Source organism: Drosophila yakuba, chromosome 3L (assembly GCF_016746365.2).
Source record: "Drosophila yakuba strain Tai18E2 chromosome 3L, Prin_Dyak_Tai18E2_2.1, whole genome shotgun sequence".
NCBI classification, from domain to species: Eukaryota; Metazoa; Arthropoda; class Insecta; order Diptera; family Drosophilidae; genus Drosophila; species Drosophila yakuba.
Window position 1 is genome coordinate 18542117 of NC_052529.2, and position 25315 is coordinate 18567431.

Sequence of the window (25315 nt, forward strand, 5' to 3'; positions counted from 1 at the left end):
CCAATAAAAATGTCAAACAAAAAAAAATAATGTAAAGCATATCTGTCCTTAATGAAATTAAGCATACGACCCATACGCCAAACAGAATTTTCCATTCGGAGCATTTAAAAAAGCCTTAGTTATTATTTGAAATATTAATTTTATTTTTAAATTGCAATTACAATCTGTTGTTGTTTGCTTGTCTGTTCACGGTTTGTTTTTATGCTAAGTGGTATTTTATTTGTATTTATATATATTTCACACATTTTCTTGCAAACAATATCAATAATTCTTTTAACCTAATAACAGATGCCATTTTGTTTGTTTGTTTGTTTTTTTTTTTTGTTTGGTTTTGGTTTTGTTGTATCCCTTACACTTGTTGGTTCTAATATTTATCTCTTGTATGGTTCGATCTCGGCCTGGCTACGATTCATCCACCTCAGACGCGATTCCTCAAGCTTAAAATTAAATTACAAAATACAATCATTCAACTTACATGTATCGGAAGATACAAAACAAAGCGCACAATGCAGTATTTAACTTAGCCGTAATCACTTGCAGAACTAATTACAATATTACAATATTATGTTGAAACGCAGGGGAAAACGAAAACAACAACGTAAAAAGCGTAGTACAATACACAACATTACCCTCTAAATGTATTTTAATAAGTATGCGAATCGTTTATTTTGTAATGAGTAATAAACATTCTCCATTGCACTACATTTGCATCTGAAGTAAAGCGCTTGCTTTGGTGTATAATGCGTGTATATGTATATATATCGGGGTGTATATATATACTATAGATAGAAATATGTATACGTTGCATATAAAATTATCTCGGCGCAAATATTCGCTGCTCAATGCACAAGGCGAAGCAGTTAAAATGAGTTAGTTGGGTTTGGTGGTGATTATGTTTTTGAGAAGAGCGCGAAAGATTGGTTGATCATCTAGTATAGGCTTCAGTTAAGGTAAAAAGGTAGGCGTGGCATAATGCAGCATTGAGTATTAGGTTTTTGGATTGGAGTCCTTATAAAGCAATTGTCGTTCTACTTTTCCTCGTAGCCACGATTGGAGTTTAGTTTGCAGAGCGTTTAGTAATGCTTAGGTGTAGTGTTATTAGGTTTTAGTATCGAGTGAAAAATATGATCTTTACATTTCTTATGGTACAATCTTGGTGATGAAATGTAACTTGTATTAAATGCGCTTGTATGTAAATATATATGGATGTACGAATGCAGGTGAGGCATATAGATGTATTCTTCGTATATGTTGGGTATGCTGGTAGGACTTTGTTCTTGTATATGAAAGTAAATACAGAATACAATATGATCGTGGTGTATATGATATATGCATGTATAAATATATGAATGCCATCTCTTCAAGTCGGTGAGCTTAATTTTGAATGTGTGTTCAGCTTAAATGCGTTTCTTCTTGAGTATTTTCCATATGATGAGCGATAAATAATTTGATGTATTTGATAGTTAATGCTAGAAAGTAATTTCATTTCAATATTATTGCATGATTCTTGTTTGAGTTCGTTCTCGTGTGTGTTTTTTGCAAGTACTGATTCAATACTTTTTAATAGGTATATTTAATATTTATTATGTATGTTTTACGCGACCTTAACTCGGTTTATCATTAAGCATTTATTAACTTGTCGTAATTTGTCGTTTAATATTTTTTCTAATCACGTTTTAGTATCGCTTCATACTTTCCCTCTGACTATTTTGATATTGCTGTCATACACAGTTTCAGTATAGATCTATATCCTTTTACACGTTACAAACAATATTCAGTTCTCCCTTACATTCTTATCCAGTAGATTCCACAAATTGCTGAGGTGCATCTACATTGTTGTTAGCTTTAAGTGGATAAATGGACGGTTTTTTGTTTGGATTTCATTAGCATTATGTCGATTTCTTAAGTCTTTTAGTTTCAAATCATCGTATGCGGTATATAAAGAACTCTGATTGGCTTGGGTGGTGCTACAAAAGAATCTATAAACTATGAAAACCACTCAAAAGTAAGGTAGGGAAGGATTCAATGTGATTGTTAGTGGGGTTGCCATGCGAAACACGTCGTACACTGAGAGAAAGACTATCGTAGGTCGCCAATAGCATTGCGACTTGTGCATTCTTGGACAGCTTGTTTGCTCTACTTGCTTTTCAATAAAAAATATACCACCTCCAATTGAATTTCTCTCCTAGGTTTTTTTTGTCTATAATGCAACCCAGCAATTTGTACAATCCCCGACTCCTTCTATACATAGATATATATTTCGTCCCAATCGATTTATACAAGTATCGGTTAAGAAAGCTTTATTTCATGCCCATGCAAAATATATTGTTTCTGGTAATTAATGTCATTACTTTAATGTTTTGTGTATGCTTTATTAGGCATGTGCTGTGTCGTTTTAGTAATTCGGTGTCTTATATACATTATATATTTTTGTTTTCATTCTTTCCTATCAATATCTGTTGAGTTTATCTACCGCACAACACTCTTTTGATCGTCATATATGCATGTCTGAAGTTCGAAAGTTGACGCGTTTTGCTTAGTATTTTGTTATTAGGAAAAATAGTTTGCGTTTTCCGTTCTGCTTCGTCGGTTTTTGTTTTAATGGCTAGCAAAATAGTTTTATCGATTTGGTTTGTTAGAAAAAACAGCAACGCTAAGGTAATGCAAAAGTTATCTTGTTGTTTTTTGTTTCTTGTTTGTTACTTTAGTTAGTATTTAAAGATCAGTGCATTTGCGTAATATCCTTTATACACTCTATACAAATCGTCAGCGAATTTTCTTGAGTAGCAATCCTCATTTGCGTAGCTAAATACGAGGCCTAGTCTAGGTAAAGAAAATGACTAGAATAACTGGTTCGACTTAGGCTAGTGGTAACTTGATTTTTTGTATATTTTTACACGGTGTTTATATTTGCAAGCTTTTTAGGCGCGGCGGCAACAATGTCCCTCAAAAGAACATATACAAAAAGTCAATAAAAAATTAACAATTGATAGAAAATCAAGTTCGATAAAAGCTAGATCAGCTAGCAAAGTTCTGTTCATTCGATCGGCATTCAAAAGTTCAGATTCGTTACATATGCTATTTCTTATAAATTCCACTATTATTGCTTTGGTATATTATTTGGATTTTCGTGTGTGTTTTACTTATTTTGAAGATCTCTGGCTGATGGTACTCTAGAAAAAATACTGTTTGAGTGGCTGATTCGTTTCTAGTTGGTTTGCAATATTTGTTTGCGTTGGTTGATCACTAGTGCCATATCGAAACAAATGTCCTTGAGAAAAATGTAACTAAATCAGAGAAATAATTCTCATGCGATTGCACTACCGGACATCGTTGTCGCCTGACGCTCACTCTGCAGCTCGCGGTTGCGTTCGTGCTCAGCGGTCTCAGAACTGGAAAAAATGGGAAACAGGCAATTAATATATTTGTAGTATTATAATAATCACATATTAAGGGCATGTTAGGGCCAATAAAAATAAATTAGGTTATATTTGATTGATGCCGAAAAGTACTGACACTTTAACAGCTCATATTAACGAGTCTACCATTGCGAGTACAATTTTACAAGTATCTTTTAAAAAATTATCCGAAGTCCGGCAAACAATATATAGTTCTCTTGGTTTTGCAAATATTAAAGTACGATCTGCTTACTTGGATCGCACAGCAATTGGACTTCCGGGAATGTCAACTGGATTGGCATTATTGTTGTTGGTGGTCGAGGCCCGACGTCCATTGCCCGACTTGTACGAGAATATAGAATCGTTCTCCATATCGTTTTCAATCTAAATGAAATGCAGTTAGTTTAACGATCTGATTAATCGCTCTTTAAGGGACCTTACCACCTGTCGCTTGTACGATAATCTCTCGCTGGACACCGATCCGCAGGAGGAGCTCTCCGAGACCGCCTGGGTCACGCTGGTCACCGTTGGCGGACTACTGGGACCTGGGAATCGCTTGGAACACACCTGGGATTGGATGTGCTCGCATATGCGCCGAAAACGCCGAATGTTACCTGTACAAACAAGCAGTTCAATAAGACTGTATACATAGTTTAGTAAAGACGTATTGATTACCTGACAGCAGCGTGAATGTCAATGCAAACAGCATATCTGCTATGTCCCCTTGCTTGCAAATGGCGCTGATGTCGACCTGAAATTATACATATACTATGAGCACACTGTATTCCTACTGATGGTTTTTAAACTCACCTGGAACTTTACATGGCGCTGGAACATGACAGGTCCATTGCCATTCCGCTTGTACTCCACCCGAAACGAGGTGGGCGACACCACACTATGAGATAGTTCGGCCATCTATAGAAAACAAATACTCGCAGTTAATATGGGAATGAATCATTTTATCAATCATTTAGATAGCTACTTACGGATAAAAATGCGTGTATCAAATGCGCCTTAACAGTGGCAATGGGCTTGCCCTTGACCAAAATTGTAAAGGTTTCATCCTTCTCGGTTGTTATGAGATTTCCAAACCAGGAGCGCTTTGTAAGCTCTGGCGAAGATTCGGGCGTCAAGTGCACCTCATCGGCAGAAACTGTGAAAAGGTATTCGAACAAAAGTTATTTTTTTTCTTTTTTATTTTCTTTAACTTAGTAAGATCACATACCCTGCATTTTTCTGCGATGGAAGCGCGGACTTCCCAAGAAACTGTTTTTGATGTTTGTCAGCCGCGTCTTCCACAACTGACCACCGGGTGTATTGCAAGGAGATCCGGGCATTCCCGGACTGCTGTTGTTCATCATGGGCGAACCATTGGGATTCACAACTGTACGTGAGAAATGTAAAGATTATTCCAGACCATCATTACACAGAAATCGTGATATCAGTTATATAACCGATGTGTCTTATGGTTCAGTTGATACTTTCAAGCTTCTATTATAGATAAAAATGTAAATTTTACTTATTAAGCACTTGAAAATACAAAAATAGCCATTACAGATCGGTTTTTAGTACATAAAACAAGATCAATTACTTCTTGATGTATACTGATCTTCTTTCTATACTAGTTTGCTATTTTATGGGAACTACGGGGCATGCACACACCACTATTCGAATCTGGATCGTGGAACATACTAATGGCAATGGTCGGACCTGAGTTGGCACGGTGGTGCACCGACGGCGAGGCAGAAGTGGATCCGCTCGAGTTGCCGCCCGGACTGCCCGGCGGAATGCCGCAATCGCCTCGCTCCCTCGGCGATCCTCCGCCGCGCTCCTGACGCAGTGAATCCCTCCGCTCGATCCGCGGCTCCCGCACCACCACCACATCGCCCTCGATGCTCTTCTGCGAACTGTGCGACGGTGTCCGGCTGACGGAGGAGTGGTGGCCGGAGCGATCTCGATCACCGTATGTGGAGTGCCGGGTGCCCGCCGCCGGGGAAGATGGTCGGGATATGGCATTCGCCTGCTGCTGCGCCGAACTCATCGGAGAGTTGCAGCGCGTGGGACTGTGATATGAGGAGCTCCGCACCGACGAGGAAACAGTTGTGGGCGATCGACGTTGGTGGTTCCGGGTGCTGCTGTACGATCGGAAACTGAACAAAAACAATGAATAAGTTAGTCAGGATTCTGGAAAGATTTATTATAAATTAGAATACTCACTTAAAGGCCTGTCGTCTTGGCGTGAGCGGTGAACCTTCCGATATCTGTCCATAGCTAGGTGCATTGGTGCCATTGATGCGACACGTGTCCAGGCGTTTACGCGGCGGATCCACTGCATCCAGTTCGCTACGGGACTTTTGCGCAATCTCATCATCATCCTCCAGCGCAGGTCGCCTTCGTTTGCGCTCGAGCAGCAGGAAATATATGACCTTCTCCGTATTGTGACTGTTGAGTAAAACGATAAAGTTACATAAAATCCGTAATAAAATATTAAAGACCTTCAAACTCACCTAGCACTGAGCAGCTCCTGGATAAGTTTTTCCTTCTCCTTGAAACAGCCCAGCGAGCAAATCGCGTTCAACACATCCGGATCCACCGCGGTGGCTGTGGGAATAACGTGTGTCTGCACCACCTCCATCATCGGCAGCTCCAGCTCCAGCTCTCCTTTGCCACCAGCTGTGACCCACGGATGGCGGTTGATTTCTGCCAGCTGGACGCGGTCGGAAATGAAGCAAAAACGAGTTGAGGGGAGGCAGTCCAAAGGGGGTGGGTAAAAGAGTGAGAACGTGGTGACCCAAAAACCAACAATCGCTTGGAGGGTGGCTCCCAAAATGACTCACCACCCACACTCAAAAAAAAAAAAGCACGCAACAGGCTAATATATTTAAATTAGCTTTAAAAACATACTATTCTTCTTCGAGAGTTTAACAAGGAAATAATTCTTTAAAGTTTGAATTATAAAATAGCTCAGGTCTACAGAGTTAAAACCGTTTTGAAGAATTTTATTGCACTCTCTGATATAAAAATAGTTAGAAAAACAATTATCGATGGTTTAGAGGTAAACCAACATTTTTTCAAGTGCACCAAGTTTGGGAATTGACATTGTCGGATCAGATCACCACTGCATTTCGGGTGTGAATGTGGTGGGGATGACTCACCGTGAGCCGCCGGTCCGGATTGACCTCAATCATGCCGCGCAGCAGACTCTGGCAGTCCGGCGGCACGAAGTGCGGTATGTGAAAGACGCCGCGCTTGACTTTCTCCAGCAGCTGGCGCAAGTTGTCGTCATCGAAGGGCAACGCACCCACCAGGAGGGCGTAGAGGATGACCCCACAGGACCAGACATCCGCCTTGCGGCCATCGTACTTCTCGCCCTGGAAAAATAATAATGGGGGAAAATGCGAAATCAGAAATTGAGACATTTCCAAGACGAGCGTTTGTTTGATTGTTTGGATATTCGGTTTATGGTTGCTTTCAGCTTGATTATTTTGAAATTCGATTGGTCTTTGTGCGTGGCCCCAACTCGTTATCCCTTTTTTATCGAACCGCATTCGTATGGGATTGCCATAATCCCCGTCCGAATGCTTACTAATTTAAAAAGTTTTCTATTTAAAGACGGACGGGGGTGGTCTGTTCAACTCGTTGACGTCCATCGACGTGTCCATCAAATGCCAAGTTTGCCCCACTCCGACGAATCGTGGTTTTCCTAGGGGACGGTCATTGACTTGGCAGGTAAATGGGACACTGACTCGTAGTTTGTTGCCCACTACAATGTGTAATTGTAGCACGATTGTAAATAACTGGCCACTTAACGCGAGATATTTAAGCCTTGAAGCACGAAGCAGTGTTTTTTTAATGATTCTAAAAATAATTCATCAGCTTTGTAACCTTAAGAATACTAGTCATTTTTATTACCTAGCTTTTTACTTACAATCTTTCAATACTCTATTAACTTGCTTAGTTTATTTTAAAGAAAAAGTCTGATGAATGAAAATCAATAAACCTTAAGTTTTCTACAAAAACCTCGTATGTTCCCCGTCATAAACCCAAGCTCACCCATTACTCATAAACACTTTCCAATTACAGCTAGCCTCGAAACTCCAATTTGTAAGATTATAAGTCTGGTGTACGCTCGATTACCCAAACCCAGTTTGGTTTGTCGGTAACCCTAAACCGGCTTTGTAGCTCTGCTTGTTCCAGCCACAACCACCTCCCAAAGATTGATAAACGACCACTTATGTGATTGAGCACATGGGCTTTCCACGCAATGTTCCCCTACAAATTGTCAAGGTTTTTCCCTTACAGTGCAGATTTGGTTAGCAGCCATCAATTAGAAGTTGCGAGGGAACTACCCGTCCGCACTGAGCTCCGACTGTTGAATATTTATAAAAGAACATATATGTATGTGCAGATAAGCTAAACATCACGTACCGAGCTAGATTTATAAGCAGAGACTGAACGAGGAGATATTTTAAAATTCCCCTTATGAATTTATTACGGGTGCAGGAGCTATAAAGATTCGCCAGAAGCTGCAGCAGCTCCTGCTTAAAGGATATGATGCAGGGTACACTAAGAAAATTTCAAAATTACTTTCCATTCTTTATTAAGGCTTCAGCCTGTCTCTAGGGTCGAAAAATTTGATAAAGTGTCCTTCCTAATTAAAACGTGAGAAACAATTTAGAAGCTACTTTAGGGGCAAAGTATATTGCTGCTTTCTTTCATTTTAAAACCTTGTATAGCAATAAGTGAAAGTTATTCTTAAAATTGAAGGTAGCTGGAAAGTAAAATAACTGATTTTAACTCGCAATAAAATGCTTCTCTGGAGAACCTAAGGAGCTCTTTTATCCTTGGCGGAAAATCGAACACTTTAAGGGGGAATCGCAACTTTTTGCTGGCTGTTCAGAACGCAACGCATCCCGAGATGGGAAATCATATGCGCACATGACGTGCATTTGCATAGAAGGGAGCTGACGAAATTTGCATAGGAAAGCGACTCCAGGAGCCGCCTCCACCAACTTTCTGCACAGTTGAAGGCACCGCTGCTGCATCTGAAAATGTGCTAAAAAGTTCGCCTTGATTGACGTTTATGCGTTTGCCGCACTCGGGCGGCTTGGGCGATGCGAGGAGGAGAAGCAGCCTTGGCTGGCAATCTTTTGGCCATTTTTCACTGGAAGACTTACCCGTATGACCTCTGGACACGCGTAGTGTGGGCTGCCGCAGGAGGTCTCCAACATGCTGCCAGCTGGCTGCAGGGAAGCCATCCCAAAGTCCGCTATCTTAATGTTATTCTTCTCGTCCAGCAGCAGGTTCTCCGGCTTCAAGTCCCGATGGCTGAAACGCAAAAACGCATAATAAATCCAATATTGATTGCCGTTTGGGAGGGGAGTTTTCAACAGGGACTTACCAAATCGAATGCGAGTGACAGAAATCCAGGGCGGAGATGATTTGCCTGAAGAACTTGCGCGCTTCCTTCGGCGTCAATCGACCCTTCTTCACCAGGTAATCGAAGAGCTCTCCGCCGGATACATGCTCCAATATCAAATACAAATACTTCTTGTTCTCGTACACATCGCTCAGGCCAAGGACGTGTGGATGATCGATTAGTTTCATTATGGCGATTTCACGCTCGACCTTTGCATGGAGAGGAGAGTGGAGCACACAAGCGATTTTAATCGACTTATCGACAATGTTGCCAGGTTCCTCGTAAATCCCCATACCAACACTCGGAGAAAAAATCAATCAAATATAACTGAACAATAATAAAAGAAAAACCAACGTAATAACTTTATAAAGAGTATTGAAAAGCTTAAGTAGCAGACGAGGTAAAGAAAGAATATTGCTTTAATCTTTTAAAAACTGATCTGAATTCCCAAGTATTTCGAAAAGTGCACCTATCCTGCACCTAGCATGCATTCAAAGTGCCTGGTGCTTGGCCGACCATAATAGCCCATTGTTGTCCTCCGAATGGCGTCCGATTTCTCATTGCGTGTCCCGACCAGCTGGCCCTGCAACATGGGCACCACACGCAATCATCGGCGGTTCTTTATCCTCATTTGCACCCCTCGACCTCACCTTGCATTTCGATTGTGCTACATGTCTGAGCTTTTCTCACCCCAAAAACTCCACCCCAAAGGCGGAGGGCAGTCAATTCTGTTTTACTTTGTTGTCGCACGCACTAATTTGTCCCATGTCCTTTCAGTGTCCTACAAAAAAAGTGCACCACATTTTCGGTAGATATAGAGCAGTGGTTGTGGGTGGGGTAACCTTTCCCTGGCTCTATTATGACAGCAGAGAAAAGATAAATAGTTGAGCTTTACTCTGACTTTTATTGGAAGCGAATGAATGGCGGCGAGTCTGGGAATGAATGAAATCTATTTAGAGTGTTTGACACGCATTATAATGGACGTGGGGCGTTCTCGAATATGGCAGAAAATCGATAGAGAATAAATGAATATTTACCACAGATAATTTGCCGAACATTTGAATGATAATGGATATTTGTATAGGAGTAGCTTTCTTAATTAAAACCTTAAAGCACAAACACGAAGAATCTGAACATTGTAAGTCCCGCCAAATATGGAAAGTATCCTTTTGACTTTCCCTGACTTTGGCACACAGATCCCAAGCCTCAAGCCTGTTAAATCCCCAAAAGCAATTCCCTTTCCCTATCATGTCATATAAGACCAAAAGTCCAAATGGCTGTAAGTTTGACTGCAATACTAGATCCCCGGATCCGCCCTTCATACAGCGCCAAAAACACGGAACACTTCCATGGAGGAGGGCAATAAAACAACGAACCACAAAACAAATTTTATTGTCACAGTTTTTTATGACCCGTACGCCAGGAGAAGACAAACAAGAAATAAGTAAGAAATAGGAGAAGAAAACGAAAAACAAAATCATAAACTGCGGGAAAACAATAAACCGATGCCAGCGAAACTTTTCATCGAGTCCTGACCTTCGACCCCGCAAAACCACTCACCTTCATTAGCACCGATTCGCTGAGTTTCTCGCGATTGATTATTTTAATCGCGACCTTCTTGCCAATCACACAATGCACGCCCAACTTGACGAGACCTGCGAAACAATAAGAATAAGTTAGAAATCGTAATTGCGATTACTTTTGCGACAACTGCAGGTATTCCTAAGTGGTTTCCAAGTTTTAGTAGGAAAAAGGCTAATTGCTTTAACTTTATGAGCGAGTTTAATCGATTGAAACAAACCAAAGACGAATTCAATTGCAATTATTGTTTTTCAAAAATAATATTTAAATGCTTTCAAACAGCTAAAGCGATTTAAAGTATATTTTAATAATTATAGAATTTAATAAACTAATGGTTTTATTTTAAAAACCGATTGTATTTAAATGCTTCTGATGATATTATAACAGTATAACATTGGAGACCGTTTGTTTTCACTAAATCATTTGTCAGATATGACGGATGTCGAGTAAGCTGCTTTAGGTTTTCGAATAGTTATTGCAGACTCAAGTGCAATTACAGTAAATAAGTCTCGAGTGAACAGCCACTCCGCCTAATAAAATGCAATGATAGTTTCACCCGATGCAGCCACCACCTAGTACACCACTTAGTATCCCGTAAAAGGAAAGAGTTTTCCTGCACTTACCCGTTTGACCCTTGCCGAGGGTTTTCTCCAGGCGATAGGGCCCCACAAATTGGCAATTCTCCGCCGTGACATTGTTCTCCTTCTGCATTTTGTTGGCCGTCGCTTCGACTTCGTCCTGCGTCCTGTCGTCCTGCGCCCTGCGTCCTTGGCGCCCACTGCTTGGGGCTCCTGGGTGTTAGCTGTTAGCTGTTTGCGGCTGGCAGCGTCAGCTGACTCCTGGCCATGTACTCCTGTGCTCCGCCTGGCCCCACTCGCCTCCTCGCCGCCTTGCCCCCTTGCCACGCCTACCAACTTTGTTGTCGCATAGCTGCAAGTGAGTGTGGCTATTGGTGTGGGTATGGGTATGGGTGTGAGGACCTTTAATTACTTTTGTTCGACAAAAAGTTTTATTGCGATTGTTAAGAATTCCTTTTTGCAGTTTGCAAATGATGCAGCGTTTAATTAACTTTTGCCTATAATTGTACTGCTATTTCCACATGACTTCATCACAAAATACTGCCTGCAATAAAAAAGAGAGAAGGAGACAGAGCGATGGTGAGAGAGAGAGAGACACAGAGAGTTAGTAAGGTCAATGTGATTACCAATGAATATTTATGTTCCCCCTTGACCAAACTGAATTTTTAATTGAAATAAATGGAAACTAACTATGTTGCCGGATAACGATGTTCGTGAGGTAGTGTGTATTTTAGTTAGTCAGGTGTTCTAATTAAAACCCTCCAGCTGTGCCTGTGTGTTTGCTTCTGCTTTTGGCCATTTCAGGAGAGAATTTATTACTCCGACAGCTTCCTGCGAGCAGGAAAACCATCTCACACACACACATAATCAGGTGAGAAGCACATACATTTTAGTGTCTGTTGGTTAATTTAAATTTCGTAATAATCTCTACCCTTTGAAGTGTTTCGTTTTCAATTACTTGGCCATTAAGTTTAATTAAAGGTACACATTCTGTTTATAGTAGATGTTCATGCGGTAAAGGGATTACTATTTCTGTAATTATGAGAAACCTAAACAGATGGAATTTTTGATTGTTGGTGCCTAATGGATTGTTTAACTGATAAGCCTAGAAGCAGCTCAAACTATAATCTGTATCTCAGTATTATTGCGGTTTTGTGGCATTGTTCATACTAGACATAAAGAGATATTTTTGGAGTGACTAAAACTATTAAATAGATACTGATCACTACCATTATATAATATAAAAGCATCGGAAATGTAATAAAATCAACTACAATTATTAAAGCAATCAGTGAAATTAAATAACAATATCCCAAATTAGCACAATTACGTGTTTTTGCCAAACTCAATTAATAAAATACACGGTTGATTTCAGGGTTTTACCGAGTTAACCCTTTAGGACGAACTGGTTTAGAGCCACCATTTTTAGGGTCAAGAAAGGCAGACAAAGAGATAGAAATAATTTCTGGGAATTTTCCTTCGGCAATTCTCACTTTTCAATCTGCTGCTGGCCGTGGAGTAAAACGAAATCGTTTAAAAATTTCATTAGAAAAGCACTAAAACATCCATAGAAGCAACAACAATTGCTCGACGGGGCGTGTTGGCATAAAAAGCGAGCATAAAACTTGGCCAACGCAGACTGCCTGAAAGATGGCCAAGAACAAAGGCCACCCAAAGATAGAAAGCCAGGGATTCGTACTGTACAGTAGTGGACGAGGGGGGAGGGCAGGTAGCTTTATATTCAGATGCTGACGCAGTCACTGATAATTCACCGAGATGACGTTGAAGTGCCAAGTCCTGGGACGGGTTTGAATGAGACGCCAAACTGACAGGACGATGGATGCTTACGCGCTCAAATTGAAAAATAAGTGCACATCAAAATGGAACAGTGCGCAAATGTGGATACACAAAGAGGAATATACATAAGCTTTGGTAGCCACATTTTTATCTACTTTTGTTTTAATATTATCACTGGAATTACCTTGAAATGCCCATTACAACCAATTCAAAATATTTACCCTTATATATACACTTATATCTATTTATATATCCATTTTATACATAGATCCAATATTGAATTAATATTACCGTTAAATTAGTTGTTAAAAAATATAAATGACCTTAATTTTAAGAATCTATATAACACTGACATATTTAAGACATTTTCATCTCATAACATTATTTTTTTAAAAACTTAACTTTTTATTTTCTCTGGACTTCACGAAGAGTTCATGGGTGTGAAGGGTGCGGTTCTGGTTTGCCCCTAACATTAAGGTTAAACGGGCAGCAGATGGTGGCTTTTACGCAGGAAGCGCAGGAAGGAAGGATGCTAACAAGCCTACCGCCAAGCCCTTTCCCTTCCGCCCGAAACAATAAGAAAACTTTCACTGGCACCAGCACACCCCTATACACTTACACACGCACACCCCGCCATCCTGACGTCCTTTAACCCCGCGCCCCTCCCTCTGCTGTTCCGCTAACCTAATTTGAAAAATGCGCTAAAAGTTTAGAACTGACATTGTTTGGCAAGTGCCAACAGAAAAAATAGCGCCAAGATAAGGCCAAATTGAAGCCACGAATGGTGGATACTTCGCATAACTTAAAGTTTTCATTTGCATGTACTTTGGCGATTTTATCACTCTGCAGGAATTTCCATTCTGTGTGATGTAAGTATTTTGCAAGGCAGTTTTCCTTAGTGAAGTAAAATTACTTTCTTTTATCAATGGCTAGAAAACACAAGTGACTTTAAATCAATAGTTCTCAATTCTTGTGCCATGATAACAAGCTGTGAATTTTAAGTTTCTTATGGTTATCCGAAAAGTATGCTATGATTTTTGCATTTCACGGTATTTGAGGAAAAGCGTCTCATCAAAGGAAACCTAATGAAATAAGCAAAGTGCTTGTTCACATAGGCGCAGCAAGTATAAAAGGGGCGTGGCTGCCAACTGCCATAAACAAGTTATCGTCATGGGTCGCCTTTTTCAGATTTTTCTGAAGCCTTCGCACTTGGGGCTGCGGCAAAATGTCTACACAAGGTTTATATATAAACATACCATTTTATTTATATATATATGTCTGTACGGATCTGAATAAGTTTGCGTTTGTGCGCGTGCAATAAAAATCATAAGCAAAACGTTTAGAGCATTTGGCGTTGATTTTGGCCTAGCCACGGGAAATTTATGCTTTTAGGTCGTGGCAACTAGGAGAAATACACAAGGCAAAAAAGAAAGCGGAACGGGAAGGGGAAGAGCAAAAGTTATTGAGGCAGGAAGGAGAAAATGGAGACGACCGTTATTGATGTAGGCCCAAAAAGACCAAAGGATCTGACCAACTTTTATGGCTCCATGCCCCAATAAAACGCCATCAACCATAATTAAGCGATTTGCAAACAATGCACAGCCATATAAGGGCAATGAATAGTGCCGAGATATATCGAAGCTCGAGATGGCTTGATTTCGCATAAATTACTTAATGGCGAACATAAGGAAATTGAGACAATGTGTGCTGAAATCGATCGATGTTCGATTAATTAGCAAAATACTTTGACAACAAGTCATATGTAAAGTGTCACTGCATTTATTCTAAATTTATAATCAAATATATAATCTACATATGGGTTTAATACAAATATTTTTATTTGCCTAACCTTTTTACAAAATACATTTAAACTAACTACAGAATCGTACAGAATCTCTACCAAGAAAAAACTGTTTGCTTGAAACGTCACATTAGATAAGTAAAAGTTTTAGTTATTAAAAATCTATTATCATTAGGGCTACTCATAAGCATATCAATTAACAATCAAAGTTATTTCTGCAACCAATTAAACGTTCTACTCATATTTCATAGGAAAAAATCAAACCCCCAATTAGCAATTATACAACCCCCCGCACCAGCCTTTTCTAGTTTTCCTCGAATTTACATCTTATTAATGTTCACTCAACGGTTTCAAAAACAATTAACAAGCTGAGCCTCAAAACGCAGCTGCCAGATGCTGCCCTATTTCCATGTTCATTAGCCATCTCGCACAATTAACCCCGAGGGGCAACGAGCACCGGAAAATAAGGAGTTTTCCGTAGGCAAATGTGTTATCTAACCAGCAGCAAGATGGAATAAAAAAGCAAGCAAAAATGACTTTGATTTCTCTGGCGAGCCCCATCCACATTTGCATACATCTGGATGAAAGCTCGAGGGCTAAATTGCCTTTTGCAGCCGAGCCGAGAAAAGACCCCAAAGTTTAACCAACTTTATTTCGGTTCGAAGGGGAGGTGGTGCCATCTAAGAGCCAGAAAAACTCAATTTCAAAAACGACAGTCAATAAACGCACACAGCTCACACGCACATATCTGAAAGGGTCTGTAAAATTCACTGGAGCAGTATGCCAGTCAACGTGGCGTATGAGTGTTTTGGTTTCGCCCTCAACCCGGCGTTTTTAAAGTGCAATCAATAAAATGCTTTTGAGTTGTGAAAATTGTGCGTAAGTGGCTTTTCATCATCATGGCCCCCTTCTGACAAGAGTTTCGTGAGGAGGCGAATTGAGGAAATTCTGAAACAGCAGCAGAAACCAAATGAGGAACAGCAAAAGGGCGTTGCTGCCAAGAGAATAACGAGAGCTTGTGCACAGTGGAAAGGGTGGAAAAATGGGAAAATCTATACCTATATTATATGTAGTCCGTCATCTGGCCATTCAAAAACATTTTTGGAGTAAAATTACCATATCACATTACTGTATTTATAACAGATTATACACAGAACAATATATTTTTACAAAATTAGACATTAAAATGTTCTGAAATTTTAAAATAGCTAGATATATACTTTTGTAACTTAAATATTGATAATGAAAAATAATCACCAAAGTCCTTTTTGCCATACTTTACTTGTTTTCTATGCGATTTAGTTTACTCTCGCTCTATTGACTCCTTTATAAATTCAAAATTATTTATATAAGCGTTGGCCACGGTGCCACTTTGAGCCTCCGTCGTGATGGCTCCTCAACACGATTTCTCGTTGAATGCCTGTTATTGCATCCGTTCCTGTTTGTGATGTTTCCCCGACACCATGTTTAATCAGAATCAGACACCGTCAGGAGCGGCGGTGGTGGCAGTCATGGGGAAACAGGACTGCAACAGCTGGCTCCACATTCATCAACTAATTGCAATTATGTGGAAAATTAAAATCAATATTTAACTAACTTCCGCCCCTCGGATGCTCCACACGAGTGCTGTTGTCATTTGACACTGTCATTTAACATTGATTTCCACATTTCATGTCGGATCGCATCTGCAGTGTCAGCAGCAGCAAACAATTTTTAGTTTTCCGATAATTTCTCGATTGAATTCCTTGAATAATTGAATTGCATAACAGCAACAAATGAAAAAATGTATCGCTTAATTAAATATTTGGAAAATTGGTTTTAAAAACGCTTTTTGCTAAGCTGACTGAATGTGGTCGGACATTCGAAGAATTTTATTATTAAATCAGAAAATATTTCTGAGCTCGCCATTTCATAAAGGAAATGTAAGATTTTTAAATCATTTTGGATACATTTAAATAATTCTTTTTTTATATATATATTTTATAGACTTATCATTTTGGACTAATTACTTAAAAGTGAAACAAAGAAATTAACCCACCTCCTAAGAATACTAAATGAAAACAATGTCAACAAGCATCAACAACAATAGAGCTTTCCTTTCCGTTAGATGACTTTCAAGAACTAAACAAACTAGCTTAAGTTTGTCAATTAATCATTTATAGAGAAAATCAATCAGAGCATTCAATAAATTTGTCACTTTGTTAGAATAACCACCACAAGTTGGTAAATACTTTTCTTCTCCGAAAACAAACAAGTTCCGGGAGAATCAACGGAGAAAACAAAAACAGAGCCAAAAAAAAACAGAAGCCAAAGCCCTCTTTAAACCGGATACGTCAACTTTAAGCTTGTAGATTTTCAGCTGTAAGGAAATGCGGAATAAAGCCGTCTCCTTTTATTATTAAATAATATCCAGTGTGGAGGGGCCGATGTAAAGCTACTTACTTGCAAAGCTTGGCTAATAAACCGCTTAGATCAACACGCAAAATGCAAAAGAAGCAAACCAGAAAAAAAACCTTTAACCAGACTCCAGTTAACTGTTCAAAAACCCGCAGTTAGCTCAACAGCAAAAATTCGATTAAAAGCAACCAAAAACTAACACAGCTGCCGGAGGAGAAGGCGGCTCCTATTTGAGGCTGCAGGACCTGGACCAGCACAAATTAACTCGATTCGATAGGGCCAAAAAGCCAAAGGCATCCTCAGCAGCTGTTCCTGTTCACAGCAACAGGAACAAACAGCAAACAGGCACAGAGAAAAAAAGGGCACATCAAAGAAGGAAATCTACGATTAACATTTGAATAACTAAATTCAAGAATAAATCAAATTTAAGAAGTTTCACCTATTGGTTAAGACTCAGTAGTAGATTCTTACAATATCAAGTTATTGATGAATAAAAATTGAAATGCAGGCATTTTCTCCAAGTGAGCGGTGTTGGTTGCCAGTTTTGCTCATCTTTTTGCGAAACCAGCATCGAATCAAGTTTGTATTTGCCTACGGAGTGTCCACCTCTCGTCCTCGAAAATTGCCAGTTTATTTGCCCTGCCTTTTGGCAGGACGATTTCGATTACCGAACACACACCACTGACTAACCTGGCCGGAAACTAAAAAGATGAAATGATTAAGGTCGCAATTAGATGGCTAACATCCGCACTGAACTCCAGCCTGGCCGTTTTCAATCCCCCGAGCGGCAAAAAATTCAATTATTTCTTGGAAAAAAATGAATGCAAAGGCAGCCAAATAAAATGCAAACGCGAAAAATTGGGGAAAACTGAAAATTGGCATCGGTATAAAAGAGAATAGTGAATGGAATAGCTGGAAATGGCAGGGACTATGAAAAAACTCAATTAAAAACGAAGACTAAAAACGCTGCATAGTAGATTGTTAAATTTAATCAAGAAAGATGGCTATAGATAAGGTTGATGTAGTTAAACGGACTTTAAGTCCAAGGATGTCCTATATTCTAACCATATTGCTCTATAGTTTTTTAAAAACTGAAATACTGACAGACTGTTGCTTTTTAAAAATCAGTTGAAATAGAATAAGTATCCAAAAAGAATCCAATGATTATTCTCGAATTACCAAAAAATCATGACTCATCGGTATTTCACGTAAGACAATTTATTAAGCTTTGATTGAAGACCCACAGAAGCAAAGAGGAGTGTGGGAAACGCTCGTGAAACTTCCACCCTTATTCCGGTCACATTTAAAGGAAACTCCCCCGCAAAGTGTTTTTCTTACAAAATATGGAAATCAAGTTTAGTTGTACAAATAATCCAGAACAGGAAAAAAGAGCAACAAAACGTAAACCAAACAACAACAATCTAAAAAAAAACAGGGCGAAAAACAAGCAGGGCATTTTTCAATTTTTCGCGTCAAGCAGCCACCCCTCCAACCTCCGATATCCTCGCCCCTTGCCCGTGGGGCAAACAATCCGGACTCCTGAATCCACAATCCGGGGAACAAGATCTCAGGACATGAGCACGGACTTGGCAAAGCCCGCATTTGTTTGCCAAAGCCACGGGCTCTCGCCAGACTTCACCTCCACCACCTCCAGCTGCTCCAATTCTCCAAAGCTCCACTGCTCCGCTCCAGCCCGCTTAGAATTCAATTAGGGAGTGCGGGGTGCAGGAGGAGCAGGAGTTGTATGGACACTCAAAAAAATAGAAGAGTGTATTTCCAACGAATTGGATATTTGTCCAAACATCTAAGCAACAAATCTTGTGGACAGTGAATCTATTATTGCAATTCAACAAAAAAAATATTAACTTCCTTCTGACAACAAAATTCCGCAAACCAATTTTCTTTTGCTTATAAACAGATCTAAAGAAAACATTTTATTTGTCATTAAGTGCAAATCTGAAAATAACATTTTGTTTATGATATTATTTAAAGCATCCACAACATAACTTTTTTTGAGTGATTGTGCCGCTCTTCTAAAAAAAGAACGAGAAACGCGTATATTTCGTGGTTTTGCCACCGCACTTAATTCAATTCTCATTTACTCAGTTATGCATGCGTGATGCCGGCGCCACGCCCTCCAGCCGCCTCCTTTGCCCAAGGATGCTGGCCTGGCCAATTTGCGGTTCCCAGCCTCTCGTTATTTTGTTGCCTTGGCACAATTTGTTTCCTTTTTCCACCGCGCCAGGACGAGCGTGTTTACGCCTTTCGCGCGGCCACTTTGACGTTTTAATTCGCCGGCACTTTGGGTGTGTTTAATGCAATTTCTCGGTGAGATTGACTGGATCCAACAGGCCCATCTGGTGGCTGGTATTGCACTTCAGATGCGGCTTAATTGGAGACAGTCGACCAAACTTTTCAATTAGAACTAATGATGTTAGGGCCAACTGCCGTGGGCAGATAAAAACAATGTTGCAGAAAACTGAGAAAATTGCACTTGTCGCTGCGGTGGGTGAAATTATTTTGCCAATTACAACTGCAATTTTTGCACAAATGAAAATCTTTCTGACAGACAAATATGCAAATTAAATTTATGACTCGACATTCCTCGAGGCAAAAAGTGCCAACTGTGAAATACAATTCTGGTGTTGCATACTGTTGGTAGGAAAAACGGAGCTACAATAACCTCAAAACTACAACGAGGCACGATCCAGCCTTTAATGGCAGGCTTAGGGCTTAAAGTACAAATAAACGGATATTCGGCTCCTTTGCTGTCAAGGATTTTGCATTCTGGTGTTGGATTTTGTGTCACATTTGTGTAACGTGTATTTCTCCCTTTCTTTCTCTGCACTTTTTGGCAGCCTGAGCCATCGCATTAGGGCTAAGCAGATGGCTCGAACCCGAGCCGACTGATGGAGTCTCTGATGTAAGCCCAGTTTTGTATAATTGATGACATCCGAGCGGGACCGCACAAGCAGGTCAAGGCAGGTGGCTGGGGGCTCATCCAAGGCCAGTTGGGCACGTCTTGCAGGTAAGTGAGCCCTTAAATTGCCCACTCTTAATATCGCTGGGAATAAGTCTTTGAAGTTTAGCATTTGAATAAAGGGGAAATTTCTATAATTCCTTGATGTAAAATACGAACTATTGCGAAATGAGTTCAATAATACATACATACATACATTAATTTATATTTTATTCGTACGATTCTAAATGGCCTTCCAAATAAACTCAAAAAAGATACTATGTATGAGATATGCAAATGTAATTATCTTTTGCTGAGGCTCACACTAGACTTGCCCTTGAAGCAGAAAACTATTTCGCAGCTCGCAGATAACCAATTTCACACCAATGCCAGATAGAATTCCCCTCGGTTAGTCCTGAAGAAAAAAATCGATTTCGGGGCCATTGGATGGGGATGGCTTCGGCTCCACCGCTCATTCTGGCTCCACTCGTGCAGGCAATAAAGCGTTCCCAGGACCCATAATGTTTGCCCAAATGTTTCGGTCCCTGCATCGGAAAACCCTTCAACGGATACTGGCTAAACCTATGACAACAACTAGAAAAACAAGCGGACACACATTCCCTTTGCAGAAATTTATGCGGTCGCTCGCATAAACAAATTTCAACTTTCAAACAAGCCGAGCAAAAATTGCAAGGTGGCGCAAGCTGAATAACCAATTCGATTTTGCCATATGCAATGTAAATCCTCCACGGATTTAAAGAGGACGTACGTAGGGACATGCGGCACATGTTCCAGGCTCAGAAGTTGAAGGAAAAAATGTGGAAGAAACGGAAAAAAACGTTTGCATATGCTTTAATCAAAGGCAGTGACGTACGGGAATGTGGTTCATTCTTAAAAACGTTGCCAGGATTCCGGAGAGGGTTATCGCGGGTTGGGGCTGCGGGGTCGGGGGCTTGGGTCCGCGAGAGAGGGCTTCCTCCAGAAACGGAACTGTTGACAAAGCCATGCGGGTAGCTGCTCAGCAAGGATTGCCAATGGACATTTGTGATTGTCCGCTGGCAAGTCCGGCGCACGCGCAAGGGTTAATCCAAAGAGAACGAAGAGAGCTTCGCGACTCTTTCTCTGCTCTGCCGCCCTTTCTGCGGCTTACACGCCCCACTGGGTGGTTGTTGTGCTCTCGGCAGGGTTGCTTTTGACATTTTGTTTGCCATGTGCCCCACTGTAAGACAGCGGTGCACTGGGAAAAATAAGAGATATCGAAGAACGTTTATTTGTAAACTGTTAACTGTTGAGTTAAGAAAAAGTTTTGACAGCATTCAAAGAATATTGAATAAATATGAATATTGAATATTATAAATACTACTTCGATCTATAGCTTATCTAAAAATTGTTACTCTGTAAGGGGTTGTATTACCCGGAAATCTGCTATATAAATGTAAAGCATTTTCTTGTCCATTTAAAAAAAGGATTGTCCTGTTTTTCGAAATAAGTGAATTTCTTAATGCTTTAACCAATGCTTAAGTATAAGTACGTACCTCAAACTTTAAAATTTGAACGAACCATTTCTAAAAGTATGTATTTACCTTGTTTATTTGTTTAAGGAATTCAATTCAATTTATTTTGAGAGATCCATCAAAATAATAATTTCTTGCAGTGCACCCTCCCCCGCAGCCCCATTTGCACCCAGCAACCCCTCCTTTCTTGGTTGCCGCTTATAGCTTTTTAATTGCAAATAGGAACGGTTAACATTTTTGTTTACGTTTATTAAACTAATTGGATGAGGCAATGCCACTGCATAGTTTACATCCTGGTCACCTGGCCTTTGTTGGGGATTTTCGTGCTGCAGAAACTACCGCCCACGTTTAGGGTACTCCCGACTTTGTCTACAGCGGTAATCCCCCGGGTCATTAAGGCGTCTACGTGTCTGCAACGGCAGCATCGCAGGATGCTTCCAGCCAGGACATTGTCGCCTGCCGATTGTCGCATGTTTTATTCAGTTCTGCGATGTTCTCCTCATCGCCGCCATCAGGTTGTAAATATTGAACAACACCAACAACAGTGGCGGGGGAACAACAACCGAGGACAGAAATCCACCGGAAGCCAAAATGGTGCTCATATTTTAAGATGCTGCATTTTTGATCTGACGCGACAGTTTTTCTTATTGCCCAAGACGAAGGACACCTTAATTGTTGGCTGCGAAAAGGATGAAAGCCAAAGTGCTGGGGAAGCTTAAGCTGCAAGAACCCCTGGGAAATGTCATTGGAAGAAATGGAAAAGGAAAAAAAAATGGAAATATAAAAAGGAAAAGAAATTGTAATAGAATAGAGATAGAATTTGAGTTAGAAACAGAGATGGCAACGTAGATAGGAAAGATAAAATTATACGAAAGCCACTGGAGCTTAACATTTGGCATTTCTATCGATAAGCCAACTTGTCCGCCGTGTATCTATCTGTGAGATATGAAGGACTTTCCTGGTCTTGCGTTTGATTGATAAAAACTTTGACTTTGTCTGATGAAAAGTTAGCAAGTTGTAAGCGCAAAGTTCCAAAGAATATGTCAAGCAAGTTACATGAAATGTAGCACAAATGTTGCATTACCGAAGATTTGACATTTACTTTCGTCTGACAGTTGCAAAATTACCAACAATAATTTATTTTGAATAAATGCTTTCCCAAGCGAAATAATTTCTGGTACTTTAGCAAATATACATTTTAAACTAATTGTTCGTGAATTATTTGAACGCGAAATTCAATAAATTTTAGATAACATTCTATTTACCCTTGTTCCCTAAAAACAATGTCCTGCCATTTATCGACTTTTTGTTGTTGCATGGATTTATTTTTTGGCACGCCATAGAGTAGAGTAGTTCATTAGGGCAGTGCAATGTTGACAACAACATTTTGAGGGTTGAACTTGGCTATAAATACGAAACTATAATGCTCACAAAGGAAACTAAGCTGACAAAAACAGACAACAAGACAGGGGATCACGGCTTGGGGTTGAAAATGGAAATGTTTATGAACTCACGTTCCTAAGTATTTCTGGATAGATGACGTCATTGCCGCAAAATATGATTGCAAATTATTGGGGATACTTGACGTAGGTACACAAAAGCATGACATCAATCAATATCGAGTATTTATCATCATCTTTACTCGGCAATCCGCCGGCCCGTTTGTATATCAATATTTTGAGCGAGGACAATTTGATAACGAAGACGTTTAGCCATTTGCAGGGCCAACTTCTTCAGGCCCACAAGTGTCTCCTTCATTTTCCGAACCGCCCCATCTCGTCCCACCCCCTCCTTGCCCCTTGATTAATGCCCTTACTGTCAGGGCAAACACCTCAAGTGCCCATTGAGGCCCCGGCTGCTCTGCCACCTTTCTCGAAGCTCGCAGGTGAGCACTCGTAAAACTCAAAAGCCACATCCGCCCGCCATATTAAATTCTGCAATTCAACTTCATTTTCGTGCAGAAACAAAAAACTGTCTATAAATACTGTTAAATGAGTGAGTTGAAGTCTCTTGCGTACAAGGACACTGAGGGAAAAGATACCATCTAAAGCAGATTGCGTCCTAACATGCTAAGGTTGAATATTTAAGCACTTGTCCTTAAATTATCCCACACTTTAGTAATGCACTATTTTGAATTAGAGAATTTATGAAAAATATTTGTTTTTCTTTCAAATAAACGCCCCAAACCCGTTTGTCTAAAAATCCATAATTAAATTATGGTAAACCGAAAAAGTCCGAAATTATTCTATATTTTAAAACTTTTCCTTAACACTCTTTTTTTCGCAGTATGTGTGTAGCCATACGTAGTTGCGGTTGCTTGTGGCTTCCCCCTGAAATAATTGTGGGTGTATGGGTGTTTGGGTGTTTGTGTGTGCGGACGCACGGATGGATGGTTCGATATTGTTTCCCAGTTGTTTTTGGTTGAAAATCGATAGAAACAAAAAATCCATAAAAACAAAACAGTAACAAACGAAAAAATGCGAAACATGCATAATATCGTAGGAAAATATGTGGTCTCTGTGCGCCAACTATAGGAACTACGTAAATTCATCAACAAAGCACTGAAATAAATATGAAGTTTAAACATTAATAAGCCACTTTTTATGCTCTATGCTCGAAAACTCATTAATATTTTATAATTTAATAAAATGAATATTAATTGTAAGGATTCGCAAACACAAATAAACACCTGAGGTTGTGCGGGACAGGAAATCCTTTAGAATACTTTGTTTTATACCAATTAATGTATCGATATTTTTGAATTTGTTTTATATATAAAAATATAAAAGTTTTGACGCAAATAATATATTTTAAACTTGGTTTGGTGCACAACAACCACCCTAAACAAATTGGTAGCAATATGGCAAGAATGCAAACCTGCTATGGATAATGTATGGGCTCTACGTACCAACTATTTCCGCTCGGGTGTAAAATTTCAGAGGCTTTCGGCCTTATACAAATCACTTCCGGGATGAAGCGTTCACGTTGTTGCACCCACAGTGCACACATACAGGCACCCACTGCCGCTCACATACACACTGACAGCTGGCCACGAGACACCAACACACGGCCACAATCGCCTACACCTACGCAGACACAAACACACCCACACTCACACGCGAAGAAAAGGAAGAGGAGCTGCAACCTCTGATTTTCCTTTGTATTTGACAAAAAACACTTTTCGTTTATTTCGTTGGACCGCTCCTTAATTATATAATTTTGTTTCACTCAAATGCACTTTACGATTTAACGCAATTGGCGCACATTCGTCGCATGATTTGCATAAACATTTTACTGATTTTTCCCACAGCACACACACACGAGCGCCTTCTGTGACGTACGCACTATCGCACACACACACTGGCGTACTCTTTTTCTCCTTATTTTTTTGTTGCCTATAATCGCGCTGCCGTTTACAGTTGGAAATGGTGTTCCAACTAAAGTAGTGCTTGTCCGTTCTTTTTTGGCCACGGCAAACGTTGTCTACAAACTGAATGATTTTATGGAGCGAGGCTTGTGAAAAGCCGCGCTCTGCTGTATAACTGTAAAAAGCGTGCCGTGCTAAAAGGAAGAGAGCGCTCTCTGAGAGAAAGCACGTTCCATGTTTTCTGTTGTTGTTGCTGCTGCCGTGGTGGTGGTTTCGCGGCCACAGGGTGACTCCCGCACGCCGCGTTTACCCTGTAGAAGAGACTACATGCGCGAGGCACAGTGGACTAATTCGAGTCATGGTCAAAGTAGAATTTCAAAATATGTTGAAACTTAAAATGCATATAACATTGTTATTTGTTAATTGTTGTTAAAAAAATTGTAATACATATTTTTATATGAAATTAATTTACTAAGTTGGTATCCAGTCGAAAAGCTCCAACAC

The 25315-nt window shown here is 40.0% G+C and overlaps 1 protein-coding gene across 4 annotated transcripts; it reads right to left on the reverse strand.

The window, feature by feature from the left end:
- Positions 1 to 190: 190 nt before the first annotated feature.
- On the reverse strand, positions 191 to 24938 carry LOC6539547 (serine/threonine-protein kinase BRSK2). Of its 4 annotated transcripts, XM_015189627.3 has the most exons (17): positions 24353 to 24937; positions 11389 to 11520; positions 11022 to 11328; positions 10378 to 10472; positions 8800 to 9026; positions 8576 to 8726; positions 6554 to 6769; positions 5906 to 6105; positions 5616 to 5840; positions 5061 to 5548; positions 4624 to 4782; positions 4385 to 4551; positions 4209 to 4313; positions 4074 to 4149; positions 3840 to 4012; positions 3652 to 3782; positions 191 to 3392 (listed from the first exon to the last, which is right to left on the reverse strand). In XM_015189627.3, the coding sequence occupies exons 3-17, from the start codon at positions 11107 to 11109 to the stop codon at positions 3308 to 3310; spliced, it is 2586 nt and encodes an 861-aa protein (XP_015045113.1). In that variant the 5' UTR covers positions 11110 to 11328; positions 11389 to 11520; positions 24353 to 24937; the 3' UTR covers positions 191 to 3307. The 4 variants fall into 4 exon arrangements, with proteins under 4 accessions (XP_015045113.1, XP_015045111.1, XP_015045112.1 ...); XM_015189625.3 differs by having other exon boundaries at positions 5091 to 5548; positions 11022 to 11520; positions 24353 to 24938; XM_015189626.3 differs by having other exon boundaries at positions 5109 to 5548; positions 11022 to 11520.
- Between the last annotated feature and the right edge of the window lie 377 nt (positions 24939 to 25315).

Excerpts from the sequence above, each read along its gene's own strand:
- LOC6539547 (XM_015189627.3), bottom strand. The coding sequence starts at position 11,109 with ATGCAGAAGGAGAACAATGTCACGGCGGAGAATTGCCAATTTGTGGGG. Across the intron at positions 5,841-5,905 it reads CAGGAGCTGCTCAGTGCTAG|TCACAATACGGAGAAGGTCA; the intron begins GTGAGTTTGAAG and ends TTTACTCAACAG. Across the intron at positions 4,552-4,623 it reads CCATCGCAGAAAAATGCAGG|TTTCTGCCGATGAGGTGCAC; the intron begins GTATGTGATCTT and ends ACCTTTTCACAG.